The 22,330-nt window shown below is 33.8% G+C and overlaps 1 protein-coding gene across 1 annotated transcript in view; it reads left to right on the top strand.

The window, feature by feature from the left end:
* The window catches only part of nipbla (NIPBL cohesin loading factor a), a 45,529-nt gene extending 33,343 nt beyond the window's left edge, over positions 1–12,186 (top strand). Inside the window, 12 exon segments of the mRNA XM_051109257.1 lie at positions 56–223; positions 225–305; positions 606–696; positions 1,250–1,423; positions 1,596–1,786; positions 4,161–4,268; positions 4,501–4,701; positions 4,801–4,947; positions 6,180–6,577; positions 6,672–6,846; positions 8,181–8,360; positions 11,098–12,186. Coding sequence (XP_050965214.1) covers positions 56–223; positions 225–305; positions 606–696; positions 1,250–1,423; positions 1,596–1,786; positions 4,161–4,268; positions 4,501–4,701; positions 4,801–4,947; positions 6,180–6,577; positions 6,672–6,846; positions 8,181–8,360; positions 11,098–11,466 — 2,283 coding nt within the window. The 3' untranslated portion in view covers positions 11,467–12,186.
* The last annotated feature ends 10,144 nt before the right edge of the window (positions 12,187–22,330 follow it).

A 22,330-nucleotide genomic window follows, 5' to 3' on the forward strand; every position in this document is an offset into this window, starting at 1 on the left:
TAATTTACTTAAAACACACCTTATTTCTACTTTTTCTCTTTCTTCTTTCACACAGGTTGTCCAGTACTGTGTGAGCTGTTTGGGTGCGATAGTGAATAAAGTGACTCATAATTATAAGTTTGTATGGGCCTGTTTTAACCGTTATTATGGCGCTCTGACTAAGCTAAAGATACAGCATCAGGAGGGTACGAACAGCATGGCACTCGCTGCCACCAAAGCAGCCCCTGCTCAGATCTCTCTTTACTGTGGGAGCTCTCTGCAGACACTTTGACTTCGACCTCGAGCAGTTCAAGGGCACCACTAAGGTATTGCAACATTTTTAGGTATTTGACTGTTATGTTTATATGTAAACCTAAATGTAAATTTCACTGAAACAAGACTTTTATATATTAGGCTTTCTTAAACCCAAGATTGTTTGTTTTTATTTTTATTGTATTTTTTATCTTATTTAATTTTTTTTTAGTTTTTTTTTTAATAATGACTTTCATCAAATATTTCTAAAATTATCCATTTGTTTCGCTCTCAATTTTATTACTATGTTTAGTTTAATTTGGTATTTTTAACTGTATGTTATTTAACCTCCAATCTTGCACTGTTATTGACAGGTTGTGATAAAGGAAAAGGTTTTGGAATCATTACTGTACTTCACAAATCACGAGGATGAAGAAGTTAAATGCAAAGCCATCATTGGGTTGGGTAAGATGATGCATTCATTGTTTTCGAATTTTTTTTATAGTCGAGTATTTATTAATATTTTGAGTTTTTATTTTCATATTTTCAGTTTTCAATTCAGTTGTTATTTTTTATTTTTTTTGTCTTTTTTTTTATTAGTTTTATTATTATTTCTATAAGGTTTTAATCATTTTTTAAAAAATTACTTTATTTATTTTTTTTATTTTGTTTTAAGTTTAATTAAAATTGATTTTATTTTATTATTTAGTACTTCAACTGAAAATTATTTTAGGTAATTGCCAAGACATAATTTCTAATTTGTGTGTATGTTGTTGTTGTTGTTTTATTTTCAGCTTTAAGTTAGTGTAAGCAATGTTCCATAGTTTTAGTTTTTTAGTTAACAATAACAACACTTAGTAGAACTGGGTAATGCTTAATTGGTCAGATGCATAATAGTGTATTTTCTTAGCTTTTTGTTGCAGAACCTGTTCTCTGATTGATTTCATATTTTGCATCATATCAGTATTTTAATTACTGAATTAAAAAACACCATCATTGTCTTTCTCATGTCCTGCAGGGTTCCTGTTAATCATGCACCCAAGTCAGATGTTCGTTCCAGAGGTGAAGTCTCTGTATAACGGGCTCCTGTCTGATAAGCGGAGCTCCATCACGCTAAAGATCCAGGTGTTGAAAAACCTCCAGATGTATCTCCAGGAGGAGGACTCTCGCATGCAGGAGGCTGACAGAGAGTGTGAGTGACCATATTGCTTGTTCGCTCAAGGCTTTTAAAGTTGCTAGTATGCTTTTGAGATTAACAGCATTTCCTATACCAACAGCAGAAAACCTAGGGGCAGACTTGAAACTGGGATTGTCAAACTCTAGAAACTCTTTAACGAAAGCTGCTTGTGTTTTTATCTTTCCAGGGCAGAAAATGTCAAAGCAGGAGGATTTGAAAGAGATGGGTGACATCTCCTCTGGTATGAGCAGCTCCATCATGCAGCTCTATTTGAAGCAGGTGCTTGAGTCTTTCTTCCACACGCAGTCCAGCGTGCGACACTTCGCCCTCAATGTCATCGCTCTGACCCTCAGCCAGGGACTCATACACCCCGTACAGGTACACACACCTTTATGCAACACTGACATTATAAACTAGGGATGTTCCTGAGTAGTGAATCCATATTTAGGAAACCTTGGAAAATGAATAACAAGTTCTACAGAGCCACTAATGGGACATGGTTAACCACTTGCTTGTGGTAGCCTGGTATATTACGGTGCATAAAATTTAAGTAAGGAAAGATGACTGATAGGAAGATGGCAAATGATTTGTTAGATCCTGAGCACCATTGCCAAACATCTAATCTTGTAAAATGGGTGGTAAGTACTGCCGTTAGTGCTGTGGTCAGTATGCGTGAGTGCGAATCTCAAAAGTGAAAGTAAAAAGCGAGAACACATTCAAAAGCGATTTCAATGTCCCGCATATTAATAGCAGTTCCCTGATGACTGCACATTATATATAGTATAATTTCCTAAAAGATATAACAAAATACCCAACTAAATCGTATTTATTCCCTTCAGGGGTTCCGTAGTACACGTAATTTCCTTTCCGAACACAGTATTCATCTTAACCGTTTGCATGTTGTTTTGTTTTCCTTGTTATAATTGCAATACCATGTATTGCAGCACACTTATGAATAAAATGTTTAAGTGTAAATGCAAAATAAATAATTTATTATATATATATATATAAAAAAAAAAAAGGGTACCATTAACTATCATTTTAAAAGTTTGGTACGTTTTTTTAAATTATTATTTAAGTCTCTTTTGCTCACCAACGCTGCATTTATTTGATCAAAAAGGCAGTAAAAACATTAAAATTGTGAAATATTATTACAAATAAAAAAAAATGTTTTTTTTTATTTGAATATATACTTTAAAATGTAATTAATTTCAGTGATGGAGAGCTGAATTTTCAGCATCATTACTCCAGTCTAAAGTGTTGCATGATCTTTCAGAAATCATTTTAATATGATGAAATGCTGCGAGAAATATTTCTGATTATTATGCATGTTGAAAACTATTGTACTGCTTAATGTTTGTGGAAGCCATGTTTTTTATTCAGGATTCCCTGATGAATAGAAAGTTAAAAAAACGTTTATTTTTGTAACACTGTTAATTTCGTTGACACATCATTTTTATCAATGGCATTTTTTTCACAGACAAAAACGAGACTGTAATAAAACAAAAACTTGTTTTGAATGACAGAAACTATGACAAAAATCTGTTGACATTTTTGTCAACAAATAAAAATGAGACAAATGGTAGGGACAGACGATTTGGGAAGAGATTCATTCAGAACGAATCTTCTGCATGGTTTGGAGATTAGATGCATACGTTTGAACTATATCATAGCCTATTGATCTATCTCTATCAATTTCACACAGCACACGAGTACTCTTTAGCGTCTCATGAACGGAGAAATGCTCACTAAATTATGTCGAATTGTCCGTTTTGATGAGTATTCACATGAACGCACTCAGTTACATCTTAGGTGAACGTAAACAGTTGGGAGAATATCGGACGTGTATTAGTGCATTGTATCTGTGCGTTTGGTTTTAAAGGAACAGCAGCCTAATTTAGTTGCTATTGTCTGTGTAGAAGATCAATCGCTGCTCTTTATTGAATCACTTTAGTAGCCTTAATAAAGATTAATCTACATTTATGTATATAAATAAAGTGCATAATTAGCCTATATTACCATTGGCATTTCATTGAAAAGAAGACCATGTTCTTGTTTCTTTATGTGAAGTGGTTTAGTTTAATTTTAATATAAAGGCAAGTTGCATCATGATAAAACCTTAATATCAAACCTATACAATGGTTTGTTAATTTTAGAGAAATGCTTTATAAATGCGTTACACTGTAACTAAACCCATTCAATTTTAGACTAAAACTAAAACAACTCAGATGACTAAAATGACTAAAACTAAATGCCATTTTAGTCGAAAGAAGAAGGTCATTGCACACTGAGTCCGACATTTTCGTACGTTAAAAAATAAATACGACCTCACGTTGTGTCAATCACATTTACATACTGCCTCCTTCATCTGGCATCTGATCAGGTTCGATTTTCTGCGTTTTTCGCATCCATGGCAAGCATTTTGATAGGAAAGAATGACGAATGCGAAAAAAAAATAAATAAATAAGGCATACGAAAAATTCGGACTTAGTGTGCAATGATCTTAAAACTAAATCTGAATTTGCTGTCAAAATTACCAGTTGCAACACTGTTGCAAAGGTTTTTTGGTCAGTTTAATGCTTCCTTGCTGAATAAAAGTGTAAATGACAGAATTCACAATCCACACAGAAAAAAACAAACAAACACACACACAAGAATGGGCGTGGTCCTACACATCATTGTCACAGTCTTGGCTGAAGAACTTGCACACTAACATGGACTTGTCACTTTTTCTTCCTCCTTTCAATCACAGTGTGTGCCATATCTGATCGCAATGGGGACGGACCCAGAGCCCACCATGAGGAACAAAGCGGACCAGCAGCTGGTGGAGATTGATAAGAAATACACTGGATTCATCCATGTGAGCACCAGTCTACACACCTTGCTATTTGTGTCTCATGCAATATCGTAATTTTGTTCATAAATTGGATAATTGTGGTTATCATTCCTACTGGTCAAATATATTGAAGTTGAGAGTGTAAGAATGTAAAGTGGGAAAGCACTTTTTGTGTGTATTACAATAAAATTGCGTTGTGTTGTACCTGCATTGCATAATGCATTATTTAATTTGTACAACTTTAATTGCTCTCCAGATGAAGGCTGTAGCAGGCATGAAGATGTCGTACCAAGTGCAGCAGGCCGTCTTGGGATCAACAGGACCTGTGATCCGTGGTTTCCGTCAGGACGAGTCCAATTCCGCTCAGTGTTCCCACCTCTACAGCATGGTTCGCGCGAACAGACAACACCGGCGAGCGTTCCTCATCTCACTGCTCAATCTTTTCGACGACAGCTCGGTTAGCGCTCTTTGTGTGTCTGTCTCTTCCTGTCGTTCCTCTTTGTTGTGACGTTGAGACTGACCTTTTCCATCTGTCTGTCTCTCTGTGTCCGAGCAGAAGATTGAGGTGAACATGCTATTGTTCATCGCTGATAATTTGGCGTACTTCCCCTATCAGACTCAGGAGGAGCCGCTGTTCATCATGCATCATATAGACATCACACTGTCTGTGTCAGGCAGCAACCTGCTGCAGACATTTAAAGAGGTAAACGTGCTCAAGTGCTTCTGTCTGAGCTTAACAGTTTGTGTAGCACATTTCAGCACTGATTGTTTTGGGAACCTGTCACAGTGTAATCCAGTTTACAGCCTCTGTGCGAATGTAGGAAAGCGCTGTTGATCATTTTCAATGGGAAGAGGATGTTTTACAGCAGCAAAAATGGCCCATTTAATTTTTAAAGTCAAAAAGATTAAAATGTTCTTGATCGTTTTATAAGGGCCAAAAATAAAGTGCAGGATATCCTCATATAATCAGGTATATGATTTTATTTTCCAACCTGAAATATGATCCACATGAATTGCTTAAATCTGATTTTTAAGTGAAGTGTGGCACTTTTTTCATTTACACACAAGCAGCTCATGATCGTGTGTTTTCAGTGTCTCAAAGCAGCACTTCAATGCATTTCTGCATGTACTCTGAGATTGGGTTGCTTATAATGTGCATTTGAAAACAAAATGTTTAAAAGCAAAGAATAAACATTAGTATTGTAATTAGATTGTAACATTGAAACTAGTGTTACAATAATAGAATCTTAGAATTGGCTAAATATTGACATTCAAAACTATTTTCGATACAATAAAAAATTGGCACAATATTAAGGGTGTAAAATTTTAGGTTTTAATTGAAAGATAAATATTACAAGGTTAGAACATGACAGTGAGTTGTATTCTTTTATTATTATTCTTTTATTTTTTTATGCAAATATTTTGAGGTAGTAAAACGCTGGAGAAAAATGTATGGGTTTGTTCAATTCTGCTTTCTTTAGAGAGAAATGTATATTTATTACAATTAATGTTCCTATTTTTACCTAAAACAGCATGGTGTAAGCATTTAAATAATTTTACCATTGTGTAAAACAGAATTATTAATTTTAGTTTATTTTATGGTGTTTTTTTAGAAATGTATTTCTTCAGTTTATATATTATAATATATTATATATTATTTATATATTACAATATTACAATATTACTTTTTTTCTGTGTTTTTGATCCAATAAATGCTTGATAAGCATAAGAAACTTTAAAAAAAAAAAATTATTAATTCTTAATTTTTAATGACAGTGTATATGTAGGTTTATATATTTAAATAGCCCCTGTTATGACTGAATTTAACACATTGTTGTTGTTCATTAGACGAAACGCATAGATGTCATGTTAATGCGCTGATGGTTATGATAGTAATTCCACCACAACTTCTAAACGAGCCATCGTTGTATCCAGTCTCTCGTTAAGATTCCGGGCAGGAAGAGCAGGAAGAGGAGACGACGGCGGCGGCGGCAGACACAGCACCAGCCACAGCAACAGCACCAGAACGGTTCGGAAGAGGACAGGGGAGAGCAGGACGAGGAAAGAGAAAGGAACAGCGGAGATGAAGACTATAATGATGATGATTATGAGGAGGATGAGGAGGGGCAGCGGGTGAGGAAGCCCAAGCCCACGGAGTGCCCCAAGCAGTCGGAGTCAGATTCTGATTCTGACCTTGATGATGCCGATGCTGTCATGGAGCGTCTGCCTGAAGACGCAGCGTCTCTCCTGGACTTTGCTAGGGCATCACAGGGCATACTGTTACTGCTAGTGCTCAAACAACACCTCAAGAACCTCTACGGCTTCTCAGACAGGTAGGAAACGGCCATTATGCATCTTGGCAACCATGAAATGATAGCTGTTCTGTTAAGGTTTTATATTTACTGTATTTATTCTGCTCCAATGCAGCAAAATTCAAAAGTACTCTCCCACGGAGTCAGCAAAGGTGTACGATAAAGCCGTCAACAGGAAGACGTCGGTTAACTTCAGTCCACGGCAGACCATCGACTTCCTCCAGAATGATGAGGTTCATGATGAGATGACCTATGATCTGAAGAGGAAGATTGTCAAACAGTACCTTGACGTGAGCCTATTTTTACACATTTTCTTTAAAAATAAGTGTTATGGAGTGTTATATTTATATTGTTAGTAATATTTTATTTTATATTTTATTTCAAATTATTTAAATATTAAATATAATAATAATAATAATAATAATATTCATAAATTATTATTATTATTATTATTATTATTATTGTTATTATGAAAGTAATAATAATAATAATGGTATTATCTAAAATGTATTATTATATTATATTATTTATATTATTATTATTTTTTTAAGTAATCAAACTTAATTTAAATGCTAAAAAAAAATCAAGATTTTTTTTTAATCAAACTTAATTTAAATGCTAAAAAAAAATCAAGATTTTTTTTTTGTCTTTGTTTTCCCTAAATAAGGGTTGTTTTTATTTGAAGAACATAGTTTTGAAATGTTTGAAATCACAAAAAACAAACAAACAAAATCAAACAAAAACCAAAATGATTTAAAGAGGAAGATCATTAAACAGTACCTCGACGTGAGACTATTTTTACACATTTTCTTTAAAAAATAAGTGTTATGGAATGTTATAAGTTAGATTTATATTGTTAGTAATATTATTTAAAATGGTTTACATAGTAATTATACAAATATTTGTCAGTAGGCAACATCCAGGGATTTTAAAAAATTTATTTAAATATTAAATATAATAATATTAATAGTTGTAATTAGTATTTGTATTTAAATAATAATTATTAATAATAAATATAAATTTTATTATTATTATTATTATTATTATTATTATTATTATATAAGTAATATAAGTAATATATAATAATATATATAAGTAATCAAACCTCATTTAATACTTCATACTTTGTTTTCCCCCAGCAATGTTTTTATTTGAAGAACAGTTTTAAAATGTTTAAATCACAAAAACCTAACAAACAAAAAAGTTGTAGTGTTATATATTTTATTTATATTGTTAGTAATAATATTTAGCATTGTTTTTTTTAATAATAAATTTTGTTTTTAATAATAATTACAAGAAATGTGCCAGTAATGATAATTGTTATAACTAATAATAATAACAATCATAGTTGATCCAAAGTGCTTTACAAAAAAGTAAAATAATATTAGTAATGATGCTAATAATAAGAAGAAAAAGAATATGCAAAATATGAAACATAAAAATGTATTTATTAAAAACACAAAATGCACCATTGTTCATTTTACATAATTAGTAATTCCAGTTTCTGTTAATAAAATCATTAGAAAACATTCAAGCTTTGCCATAATTACACCATAAATGCTTGAAGAATTATTGTGTTGGAGAATGGGGGACCTTTGAGCCAAAAATGTTGTTTGATTCTCAGTTTAAGTTGCTGATGGAGCACCTGGACCCTGACGAAGAGGACGAGGAGGGAGAGACGAGTGCAACCGTGAGGAATAAAGCCATCACTGCACTGCTCGGGGGAGCAGCCACAAGCCCCCGAAACCACCACACTGTTGACTCAGAGGATGAAGACAGTGAAGGAGAGGAGAGGACACCAGGGGTGAGAGAACGCAAAAAACAATACAACACAACCAGACTTCTGGCTGTCAACCTAGAGGGGTGTGCGATATGTATCATCTACAGTAATATAAGAAATGTTTTTAGCTGATGTTATCATCTGACACTATTGAGTATGTCACTCGCTTTGCAAAAAGCAAACAAAAACGCACTTTGAGAGTGCATGCTTTGAGAGTGTGATGCAGCCTAGTAGCTTGCAGACTCAAATACAATATATGGTGGGAGAAATACTAGGGCCTTATGATTTCCACAATGCAGAAAACATGTACGGAATCACGGAATCCAGTCATAAAAATGGAATTAGCAGTATAACGCAGAATGTCACGGAATTTGCCAAATTTTGGATGAATAAATCTAAAAGTTGGTCAGTACGCTTAAATCAGAACACAATATTGACTAGTGGCTGTGAATGTTAAGCCTCCAAAATACTATTTCTGGCGCTAGTTCTGCGTGTCTGTGTGTGAATGAGTGTGTACTACACATACTGAATCGTGCATGACGCTTGCAGTGTTTTCAGCCTCTGCCGAGTACATGAACACATTAAATAATCTCTAGAACTGCTCTGAAAGTCACTTCATGAGTATGACTATTTCTTTTGAGGAAAAACTACCGTCATATCATATATACAAACAGAAACTTTAGGGTTTTCACAGCAACCCGTTACAATAAAAGTTCAGTTTTAAAAAAATGTAAATACACAACACAGTATTTCTGAAAAAAGAAGTAAAGTAATAATACATATTTTTTTTAATGAAAATGGCTAATTGGAGATGCTTTTGGTTATTAAAATTTAGTGAAACCATTCAAATTCAGAAAATTAATGGAAAACAATTTGGTAAAAATAAAACTGAATTTGAAAGGAAAATAAAAACATTTCATAGGGTCTTAAAATTTCATTTTTGAGAAGCTTTTAATAAATTGCTGTTAAAGTGTTTAAGTTTCATGATTTCGATTAATTAGACATGATTTTTCAATAAAACTTTTAGTTTTAGAATTAAAAAAGGAAAAACGGAAATCCAGAAAACTTAAAACAGAAAAACAGAATTTGGAAAAAAAATAAAAATAAAACACAATTTGGAAAAGAATAAAACTGATTTCATAGGGCCCTACAAAAATACACCTATATGAGGTTTTGTCACACACACAAAATATCTGCCTGATTCCAAATGTGATATTGATTTTATACAACAGCTCAAGAAACAAGTTAATTTTGTGAATTATATTTTAGACGCAATATTGTCTGTTTTTATTTTATTTCACTAATGAAAATTCCCAGACTTTCCCATTTCCATAGTTCCAAACACATGAAATACTAAATTTCCATAGTTCCAATATACTAAATATATTATTGTTGTTGACAAAGTCAAAGAATAAAATTGAGAAAGGAAAAAAATGTATGTATATACAGTAGTTAACATGTGAAGTGGATCAAAACCTTTCACCAAAGTTGTTCTAAAACAAAAACAATACCTGTTCTTTTCTTAGGATAACTGATGAGCTTTTATTGGAAAAAAATATTGGCTTTAAAATATGTATTGTAATTGAAATCTATTGACACAAATAGATAAAGTGCTATAAAAGAAACACTTAAGTGTTTTTGGATGTTTTCTTTCCACTAGTCTGAAAAAACACTTTATGAAAAACCAAAAAGCTCAAAATCTCTTGAGAGGTGCATGAAAAAAGTGTTTTTGCCTGCAGTGTCTCCCATTAAAGGAGTCCATTTCCAGAACAAAAATTTACAGATAATGTACTCACCCTCTTGTCATCCAAGATGTTCATGTCTTTCTTTCTTCAGTCTTAAAGAAATTGTTTTTTGAGGAAAACATATCAGCATTTTTCTCCATGTAATGGACTGCTATGGTGCCCCAAGTTTGAGTTTCCAAATGCAGTTTAAATGCAGCTTTAAACAATCCCAAATGCGGTTGTAAACAATCCCAGCCGAGGAAGAAGGCTCTTATCTAGTGAAACGATCAGTTATTTTCATAAAAAGAATACAATTTATATACTTTTTAATGCCAAACGCTTGTCTTGTCTTACTCTGCTTGGACTGTTTTTGCTCCGGTTCATGACAGTTAGGGTATGTCGAAAAACTCCCATCTCATGTTCTCCCTCAACTTCAGAATTGCCCTATATTGCTGTTCTACCTTTTTTGTTTAGGTTGTTTGATCTTATTTGCATGTTCACTTTGCAAAGACTGGGTCGGTACTTCTGCAGTGATGTAGGATGATTTTGAAATGATTTTTGACATTCGTTTTTCGACATACCCTAACTGTCTTGAGCCAGAATACACAGAGTTCAGGCAAAATGAGATGAGCATTTGAGATTAAAAAGTATTCAAATTTTTTTTAATGAAATTAACCGATCGTTTTACTAGACAAGACCCTTCATCCTCGGCTGGCATTGTTTACAACTGCATTTTGGATCGTTCGAAGCCATATTTAAACTGCATTTTGGAAGTTCAGACTCGGGGCACCATATCAGTCCATTATATGGAGAAAAATCCTGAAATGTTTTCCTCAAAAAACACAATTTCTTAATGACTGAAGAAAGAAAGACATGAACATCTTGGATGACAAGGGGGTAAGTACATTGTCTGTACATTTTTGTTCTGGAAGTGGACTTCTCCTTTAAAAAATACACCTTCATAAGGGCACTTAGGCAACTTACAAACCATCTGACCAGTCGTTGCTCACGCTTTGTTTCTGCATCTCTCCTGACAGGCGTCTCGACGCGGGAGGCGCGCGGCCGACTCGGCGGACCTGCTGTTGACGAACATGAACGAGTCCGTCAGCGCGCTGGACATCATCGCCATCCACTGCCCCAAATACCGAGACCGGCCACAGATCGCACGCGTGATCCAGAGGAACAGCGACGGTTACAACATCCACTGGATGGCGGGCTCGTACTCCAGCTCCTGGACCGAGGCGAAGCGGCGCGACGGACGCAAGCTGGTGCCGTGGGTGGACACCATCAAAGAGACTGACATCATCTACAAAAAAATCACACTCACCAGTGGCAACAAGCTCAACCACAAAGTGGCGCAGACTCTACGGTCACTCTACGCTGCCAAGGACAGGAACTCCAGCTAATAATACGTAAACGCAAGCACGCACATACCTCCCATTTCGGATCCTCTCAGCCTAATGCAACACACACACACATTCTCACCGTCTCTCCGTATACCATCATGCCTATCAGCCAAACATCTCCTGGGTCAGCCAAACACACACAAACACGAGCGGCTATTCTACACTACAGACTCTTTCTCTCTCTGATGCACTCTGGGTCTGGCGGTGACATTTGGCCCTCTGCGCCAGAGTGCATCGTCGTATCGCAGGAATAAAATGTTTGGAGAAACATTGTATGGGTGCTCCTTCGCTGTTGTGCAGCAGATTTCTGGTTGTTTGATTTCTACTCCCAGTGTATCATAGTTTAACATAAAAATATTGTTTATATCTATAAAAGAAATTTAAATATATACTGAATGTTGAAAGAATTAGTTTGTTGATGTTTTTACTTTATTCCTTCCTTTTTTTTTCATTTTTCTTTTCGGATTTCTTAGCGTCAAGCGGCTTTCTATAGCTTAGCTCCTTCTTTACTGGCTGACGATGACGATTCTCTCTGTTGAGCTGTTTGTCCATTTTGTACGATAGCACCGTGTGGCTGTAATTTATTGTGTATAGCATGCAGTGTCTGTGAGGAGGGCTGTGTCGAAGGAGATTTGCGATTACAGGTCGCCCTGCTCAGCGTAAAGGGACCCACATGCCTCTGATGGAACAAATACTGCAATAAATTTTCTACTTCTCTTACTTGCAAGACTCATCCTGTCCGTTTGCAACTCTTGTTCACTTTTCATTTCGTTTATTGCATTTTTTGCCATGCGCGTTTCTTTTTTTTGACAGGTATAGTGAAGAGAGGACGAGAAATTATCCGGGGAAACACATCCAGGGTATCAGACAACTTGTGAAGGTGCCCCATATAATTTTGTCTATTATAGAATTCACCAAGAAATCAATACTTTTTAAAGTCACACTTTATTTTAATGTGTCCTTGTTACAGAAGTATTACGTTTATACTGAAAAAAAAGATGGTGTGGCATTTAATTTTCACAAATAATTACAAAGAAATGGCAATTAACATTGAATTAAATGTGGGATTTTGAAGTAGAAAGACTGAAATAGTATTTTCTTGTAAAAGGTATTCCCTTAATCTTTATTTACAACTTTGAAAAATATATTTTTTAAAAGTGTTAGGTTTAATATTGCTTATGAGTAATTTGGTGTTATTGCTGTTGTAAATACAGTTGAAATCAAAAGTTTACATACACCTTGCAGAATCTGCAAAATGTTAATTATTTTACCAAAACAAGAGGGATCATACAAAATGCATGTTGTTGCTTTTTTTTTTTTTTATTTAGTTCTGACCTGAATAAGATACTTAACATAAAAGATGTTTACATATAGTCCACAAGAGAAAATAATAGTTGAATTTATAAAAATGACCATGTTCAAAAGTTTACATACACTTGACTCTTAATACTGTGTTGTTACCTGAATGATCCACAGCTGTTTTTTTTTTTTTTGTTGTTTAGTGATTGTTGATCATGAGTCCCTTGTTTGTCCTGAACAGTTTAACTGCTCGGAAAAATCCTTCACGTCCCACCAATTCTTTGGTTTTACAGCATTTTTTTTGTATTTGAACCCTTTCCTGCAATGACTGTATGATTTTGAGATCCATTTTTTCACACAGAGGACAACTGAGGGACTCGTATGCAACTATTACAGAAGGTTAAAACGTTCACTGATGCTTCAGAAGAAAAAACATGCATTAAGAGCTGGGTGGGTGAAAACTTTTGCAATTTGTATATCAGGGTAAATTTAACTTATTTTGTTTTCTGGGAAACATGCAACTTCTGTAGCTTCTGAAGGCAGTACTAAATGGGGGAAAAATATAATATTTAGGCAAAGTAAGAAACGTACACATCTTCATTCTGTTCAAAAGTTTTCACCCCCCGGCTCTCAATGCATCGTGTTTCCTTCTGAAGCATCAGTGAGTGTTTGAACCTTCTGTGATAGTTGAATTTATAAAAATGACAGAGACTATTATTTTATCTTGTGGACTATATGTAAACACCTTTTATGTGAAACATTTTGTTCAGGTCAGTGCTAAATAAAAAAAAATAACATGCATTTTGTATGATCCCTCTTATTTCGGTAAAATAATTAACATTTTGCAGATTCTGCAAGGTGTATGTAAACTTTTGACTTCAACTGTACATTAAATGTGGAACAATGGCACATTATGATAAAGTGTCACCCTGTAATTATTTATTTTACTCATTTAATTGTATTTTGGACTATATGTACTACCAATCCACAACACACACACAATAATAGCAGCACTTTTAATATACAAATGAGCACTTAAGGTGGTGGTTGCCTGCTTGGGATCACATGGCCAGTCATCTCTTGCAATTTTCTAACATTTACAAAACTTGTAATGATGTTGATTGATTTAAATAGCACAACTTGCCTTAAACTGATTGTTTTCATGCAATGCCAGCTTTATGTCCTTACGTTCCCTTCACAAATCCATATCCATCAGAGAGACTAATGCAGTCATAGTGGTTGTTTAGAAACAAACATGTCAATACTATTCACGTTTCATTGACAAGTAATATCTGCCGTAGTTATTAACCCTGTAAAGCTTACTGTATCATCTGATAAACAAAGGCAGCTAAATGTATTTGTCATTTTTATATTCTTGTAAAAATGTTCACCTTCGGCTTGTGGTTCACATGTCTTTTTGCTCTGAAATTATTTTTATAAAGTAAACATAAGTTTTATGTTATTAGTAATATTTCAAGATGAAATAACTTAGGGACACTTGATTATTCATGTTTATAGAAAAAACGTTAAAAAGTGAGTATCAAATATCATCAGGCTTTTGAGAAGTGTTTATTTGTTCTCATGCAACTACTTTTTTGATCATAAAGCTAAAGATAACATTTAAATATCTTTCTAAGATATTATTGAGAGATATACTGATATTTATATACTTTTTATACAAGTTGTCTGCTATACTGTTATAAAGATCTCTCTGATTTGCATTACAAGCTGTTAGAATTTCATTTTACTTTATGGCCATATAAATATCAGCAGCTAAAGCAACTTTTTCCTTGAATATGAGCTCTATATTATTACTATATGAAACATAAAAGCCTGATGCATCAAATAAATGATACTCAACCAAAAGCACATGTAAACTGTTTAAATGTGTTGTCTAAAGGTCCAACACACACACAAAAAAAGACTATTATTATAATCATTATTACTGTTATTTCCTTCACAGGCTTTACAGGGTTAATATCTTTCTTGATTGATTTTTGATCAGACATTCAAAAGTCAAGAGTTGGTTGCACAAAATTGGGTTAAATGAAAGAGGCTCCTCTGTTTCTATTAGAACTGGACGTACCAGAAATGTGAGTTTTCCATGCGAATTGTCTTTTTCTTCTTCCATTGGACCAGTGAATTCACATGACATTTTACTGTTTAATGGATTCATTTCCACCATTTACAGACTTTTATCCTTGCCAAAAGCAATTTCTAACCTATGAAATATTTTGGTGCAGAGCAAAAGTGGAGAATTTACATGAATTTTCTATGATTAGAACTATATTATGTTTTCCCTCACACTTTGATAATTGATAAAATGCCATTTAATACAGCAATGAAATCATGTGCCCAATGCATAAATATAAATATATGCTACTTTTTGGATAATCATTACAAAAAACCTTAAATATCCAGCCTTTCGGCATTTGAGTTTTGGAAATACTGCTCTCTTAACAAGCTGTTAACTGTAAAGCTTGCTTCTAAAATAAAAGAACGTTACATGTATACTACTTATATATGTATGACATGTTTAAATAACCTGACCCCTAGTGAAGTCTCATTGGTCCAAAGTTGATATACAAGAATATATATGGTACATTAAGTTCTTTAGTGTCATTGTTTTCAGTCATTTCTGTAGAACGTCATGTTACTTTACCTGTCAGCAGGTTCACAGGTGCTGGAAACAGAACAACAGGTGTTTGCGCAAAAGGAAATGTTTTTCCTGTACGTCATTCTGGGAGAAGAATGCATGTTATGACTGGCTAAAGCCTTCATCTTGGAGAGAAAACGTAATTTCAACTGATGAAAGAGATGAAATAGATTAGTCCACAGTTCTTGATAAAACTAAGTGTGCATGAAATATAGATCAGTGTAGGTTAAATGTGCATCCAGAATGCATTAAAACATTAGATTCTCCTCATTGTTATAACAGTAATTACAAATGATCCTAAATCTTAAAATGTATTTAAGCCTATGATTTTTATCTTGATGTCTCGCATCCAAATCTACCTACATATTTGTTTACAGCTGTTTTGGCTTGCAAACAGTGCTTGATCTGTGCATATTTCTCTCCTTATGCAGATTTTTTTTTTTCATTAGAGAAAGCAATGCTATGGATCAGGATTTGTTTCTTACAAACATGCAGCTTTTTGCTTCACCAGATGTTGTGGATTGTTGTGATGTTTTTATCAGCTGTTTGGACTCTCATTCTGACGGCACCCATTCACTTCATTGATCCATTGCTAAGCAAGTGATGTAATGTTACATTTCTCCAAATCTGATTGAAGAAACAAACTCGTCTACATCTTGGATGGCCTGAGGGTGAGTGCATTTCAGCAAAAATTAATTTTGGGGTAAACTATTCCATTAAAATATAGTTCATCTATGCAGCAGCAGTCTCTACATTTGTCTCTATACATTAAACAGACAAAAAGAGATGTGTTATTACTGCTCATGATGGCACATCTTCTCTTAACACACAATGCACTGTAATGAGGTGCTTTAACACTTGAGCTAAACGCTGTGGTCGTTCTTTCAGATATTGACTTTGAATGCTGCTCTATAATTACAGATAAAGAAGGAGAGGCTGGAGTGTCGAGTCAAGCTCCAAGCTGAACAGAAAAGACCGGCTGTGTAGTTGGAGAAAGGTAAGAGATGTTTTCACACAGGCAGTGAGACGGTAAAGATACTTATAATGTTACAAAAGATTTCTATTTCAAATAAGTGCTTTTCTTTTTAACCTTCTATTTATCAATTAATCATGAAAAACATATCACAGTTTACACAAAAAAATATATAACAGCGAAACGTTGATAAATGTTTCTTAAGCATCAAATCAGCATGTGGAGGGTATGCATTGACGTCACTTTCCTGCCGGGACACGCCCCCTCAGCCGGACTGAGTGGCAAAAGAGCCTTCAGCGTGAATGGATGTATTAGGGAAGAGTAAAACAAACGATAATTAGTTTAAACTAAAGGTTGCTGAACTTGATGATATGTTCCTAACAACTTAACAAATATCCAGTGGTCAATGGATATTGATGCAGCCAGGAATCGTGTTTTCTAACACTTATATGTACCCGATTTTGACGCTGGGGAAAATAAATAAAGCAAATTTGCCTGTGAACTCATCTTATAAATACAAAATAGGTTGGTCTAAACTCTGGTGATCACTTATATCAATGTTATATATATCGTCATATCGTCCAGTTGAAAAACCTGTATAGTTTTTGTCAGTGTTTATTTAAAAACATCCAGTTATGCAGAATTTAAGATGGTAAATATTTAGTTGATGAGCTGGCAATACGATATACTATAATACAATACATAGGATATGATTTTACTGCACAATTCAGAATATTAACATGAAATGATAGCTAAAAACTGTGTTTCACTGCCTAGAGACCATTTGTTTCTTTAAATTGCAGCGATTAATTTGCTTCAGGTTTCTTGTCAAATCTCTTTGTACAGTCAATCGCAAAGCTCGTTCTGGTTTTAGAGGTGTTTTTTGTGTTCTGTCGCAGCATTCACGTTGAAACCAATGCTGCCACACAGTGGGCGGAGCAGCAGCCACTCCAGCTGACGGTGATGTCACATGCATACCCTCTATAGAAATGATTTCTGAAGGATCATGTAACACTAAAGACTGGAGTAATGATGTGGAAAATTCAGCTTTGCAACACAACAAAACATGCAAATAGAAAAGTCATTTGAAGTTACAATAATATTTAACAGTATTACTGTTTTTACTGTATTTTCATCAACTAAATGCAGCTTTGGTGATTTATATACACAGTTGAGGTTTAAAGTTTATTTATACCTTGCAGAATCTGCAAAATGTTAATTATTTTACCAAAATAAGAAGGATCATACAAAATGCATGTTTTTTTTTTAATTTAGTATTGTCCTAAATAAGATATTTCACACAAAAATTTGTTTACATATAGTCCACAAGAGAAAATAGCAGGTGAATTTATAAAAATGACCCTGTTCAAAAGTTTACATGCGCTTGATTCTTAGTACTGTGTTGTTACCTGAATGAGCCACAGCTGTGTTTGTTTAGTGATAGTTGTTCATGAGTCCCTTGTTTGTCCTGAACAGTTAAACTGCTTGCTGTTATTCAGAAAAATCCTTCAGGTCCCACAAATTCTTTGGTTTTTCAGCATTTTCGTGAATTTGAAGCCTTTCCAACAATGACTGTATGATTTTGAGATCCATCTTTTCACACTGAGGACAACTGAGGGACTCATATGCAACTATTACAGAAGGTTCAAACGTTCACTGATGCTCCAGAAGGAAAACCATGCATTAAGAACTGGGGGGTGAAAACTTTTGGAATTTGAAGATCAAGGTAAATTTAACTTATTTTGTCTTCTGGGGAACGTGTATGTACCTTCTGTAGCTTCTGAAGGGCAGAACTAAATGAAGAAAAATATATATTTAGACAAAATAAGAAAAATGTACACATCTTCATTTTGTTCAAAAGTTTATACCCCTGGCTCTTAATGCATCAAGTTTTCTTCAGAAGCATCAGTGAGTGTTTGAACCTTCTGTAATAGTTGCGTATGAGTCCCTCAGTTGTCCTCAGTGTGAGAAGATGGATCTCAAAATCATACAGTCATTGTTGGAAAAGGGTTCAAATACACAAAAATGCTGGAAAAACAGAATTTGTGGGACCTGAAGGATTTTTCTGAAGAACAGCAGGTAGTTTAACTGTTCAGGACAAACAAGGGAATCATAAACAACTATTACTAACAAAAATAAAACAGCTGTGGATTATTCAGGTAACAACACAGTATTAAGAATCAAGTACATATCAACTTAGCAGGGTAATCTTTATAAATTCAACTTTTCATTATTTTCTCTTGTGGACTATATGTAAAATGTAAATGTGTACTAAATAAAAATAACATGCATTTTATATGATCCCTCTTATTTTGGTAAAATAATTTAGCAGATTCTGCAAGGTGTATGTAAACTTTTGACCTCATATGTATATTCTCAGTGGAAATTTTTTCATCCAACATTTACGCTCTATATTCAGGCTCTTCTCCTCCTCCTCTCCCTGACTAGTACTCACATTACAGATTTACAACAGCTAATGACTAATTACTGATGTAACCGTTGACCTGGGTCTTTGTTCGTCATGTTGAGGTAACAGCATTAACAAGGTTGTTTTTTGTCGGCCGGTGTATTAACGCTGTCCCGTGTGGTGTGTGATGACAGGTGTGTGCGGCGGCCGAAACGTGAACTCTGAATTAGAGATCAGATCACGACCACACTCCATATCTCCAATTTCATTCTCTTTTCTTCGTCTTTTCCATCATTACTCTCTATTTATACGTTTTTTCCACAAACCCAAGCTCTTTATTGTGTTTCCAACCATTACATACAAGTTATAAACTCACTGCACATGTTACAGTCCTATTGCATGATATAAATGAAGGTCTTCAAGCCATAACAGTGTCGACTAAATGGTATTATTTTGTTTTAAGGTATGATCATTTTGACAAAGTCAGCATAAAATGACATCCTCTACACATTTTATTCCATAATGTGGTATGTTTTCCAATTTATGAGGAGGCTTTTTGACCAGAATCTGGAGGCTGATGATCAAGTAATGATGGTAATGCTACTATTTCACTGCCGTTATTTGGTATTATTGCTGTAGAAGTTATTACATTAAATGCCATTCAGTTACTTTAAATACTGTCAAGAGATGAAGTAAGTTACCAGGGTCGATTTTGATTTCATGTTGACATTAACACTAATTACAGTTACACAACTACCAAATATCTCTTCTAGGTTAATAAAATAAAATGATTATATAAGTTATATAAAAATAAAATTCACTAAATTTTGGTGCACTATCATTTCCTTTGCTGTACAAAACAGACAAATACAATGCTGAGAGGTAAATGTTAACTGGATTTCCAGCTTTGTCAGTAATACAGTACATTTTACAGCACCACATTTACATCAGTAAAACAATTCAATTAGTGACTCATAAATATCTGTCTAAAATATCACGGGTTAGTTTGGCATTTTGGCTACATAAAGGGAAGTTATCATTTGATGAATGTCATCCGTATGACATACTTTCTTCTGTGGAGCAGAAAAGTCAAAAAGATCAAGATAAATTAATATTATAAAGGCAACCCAGGCTTATTAAAAATGCGTAACATAAAGTTTCCAGGTAAAATGAACACAAGAGGCAGTAAAACACCAACAACTTTTGCTCCTTTTTACACAAATTCTGATTACGGGGCCGATTATTGATAAATAAAGGGTTAATTTTTTCCACAGTTACTTGCACAATACTATGTTATGACCTCAAAATAATTTTACATACATTTTAACATTTCACCTTCATCACACTTTCATCTCAATATGTATGGCTTTTCTGATAAAGTAAACTTGCTCAGTAGCTCACCCGGTGCAAAAAAGCGCATCTGGATTGGGGAAAAAATGTCTAGCTTATAGTGCATCTTGTGGATGTGTCATTTAATGAGTTCAGCAAAATGTACCCAGAGCAATGTATTTTAGGTTTTGCAGAAATGCAGGCAGGGTCACGTATTTCCAATAAGCCTGGGTTGCAACAAAGCCAAGTATGAGAGTATTGATATTTTATTTTCTGGTTAAGGAAGTTGTGATAAAACTAAATTAGCAATGGATCTTTTCTTCTGTATGCTGATTGAAATTATTGAAAAAAGAAAAAAAGCAGGGCGGGGACTTGTTTCTATCTCTCAGTTGTTGATTGGATGTTGGGATGTGGGCATGGCACTCAAAAATAGAGACAGATTAAACAAGCTTGAAGGAGTTTAAGCAAATAATTGGTAAATGATTGGAGGATTCCTGTAGGAATGACACTAAAAGATTGAGTTAAGGCATTTTGATTAAAATGAAGATCAAACATTTTTTTAAATGTATAAATGAATTATTTACTATAAGATCTATAATATGCATTTAGAAAATAGGGTGAATTTTCTTTTTATGGTGGCTTTAAGTACTATGACCGTGATAACGATCTTTACTTAAAGACATTTAGGTCTGTTCATCATAAAAGCTTTAGAAGTCTTGGAAAATAATGCATAAATCCCTTAAACTATGGCGGGTTTTTTGTTGTTTTTTTGTTTTTTTTTTAAATCCACTGATGTACAGTACCAGTCAAAAGATTTTTAACGTTTTTTTTTTTTTTTTTTTTTTTTAAAGTCTCTTTTGCTCACCAAGGCTGCATTTATTTGATCCAAAATACAGCAAAAGCAGTAATATTGTGAAATATTTTTACTATTTGAATATATTTTAAAATGTAATTTATTCTTGTGATCAAAGCTGAATTTTCAGCATCATTACTCCAGTTTTCAGTGTCACATGATCCTTCAGAAATCATTCTAATATGATGATTTGAGTTTTTATTATTATCGCCAATATTTAAAACAGTTTAGTATATTTTTCTAGGATTCTCTGATTAATCAAAAGATCCAAAAACAGCATTTACCTGAAATAAAAAGCTTTTGTAACATTATACACTATAAAAAGTCAGTATAATTTTTCAGAAATTATAGAAATTAATACTTTTATTTAGCAAGGATGCTTTAAATTGATCAAAAGTGGTGATAAAACATTCATAATGTTACAAAAAAAATTCTATTTCAGATAAATACTGTTCTTCTGAACTTTCTGTTCATCAGAGAAACCTGATAAAATTCTACTCCGCTATTCAACATTAAAAAAATGTTTTTTGAGCAGCAAATCAGAATGAATTCTGAAGGATCATGTGACTGGAGTAATGATGCTTAAATTTCAGCTTTGAAATCACAGGAATAAATTACATTTTAAAATATATTGCAATAGAAAAATTATTTTAATTAGTACAAATATAGTTTGCAGCTTGTGCTGTACTTTAAATCAAATAAATGGAGGCTTGGTGAGCAGAAGAGACTTCTTTAAACAAAAAACATTAAAAATCGTATTGTTTAAAAACTTTTGACTGGTAGTGTACTATGGAAAAAGAGCAGCGTGAACAGTCTGCAAAACATCTTTTGCTCTCCACAGAACAAAGGACATCATACGGGTTTGAAACAATGTAGAAGTGAGTAAATTATTATTTTTTTGTTCATTTTTATTAAACAATGAATAAATAACTTGGGGGGAGAAACATATAAATAGGTGCTCAAAAATATATAAATATAAATAGGGATGAATTCATTTCAAGAACCAGAGAACATTCTCTTATTAACCCTATAGTGAAGGTTAAAGATCTAAAAGAAACAAGAATTTATAAAAACACACAGCACACAAAATATCCTGTGTCTTTGCTATTTAAGATGGTTACAACGCCTGCTGAGAAGAAAAATGAACCTCCCTATTAAGTGCTCAAAAAAGGTACAAAGCTGTCATTCTGGGTGGTACTTTAAGGTACAAAAGCTAAAAGGTACATCTTTTTACTTTATTTACCCCTTAAAGGAAACCTATTATGCCGCTTTTTACAATATGTAATATAAGTCTCTGGTGTCCCCACAATGTGTCTGTGACACAGCTCACAGATCATTTATTATATC

Source organism: Labeo rohita, chromosome 5 (genome assembly GCF_022985175.1).
Source record: "Labeo rohita strain BAU-BD-2019 chromosome 5, IGBB_LRoh.1.0, whole genome shotgun sequence".
NCBI lineage: Eukaryota > Metazoa > Chordata > Actinopteri > Cypriniformes > Cyprinidae > Labeo > Labeo rohita.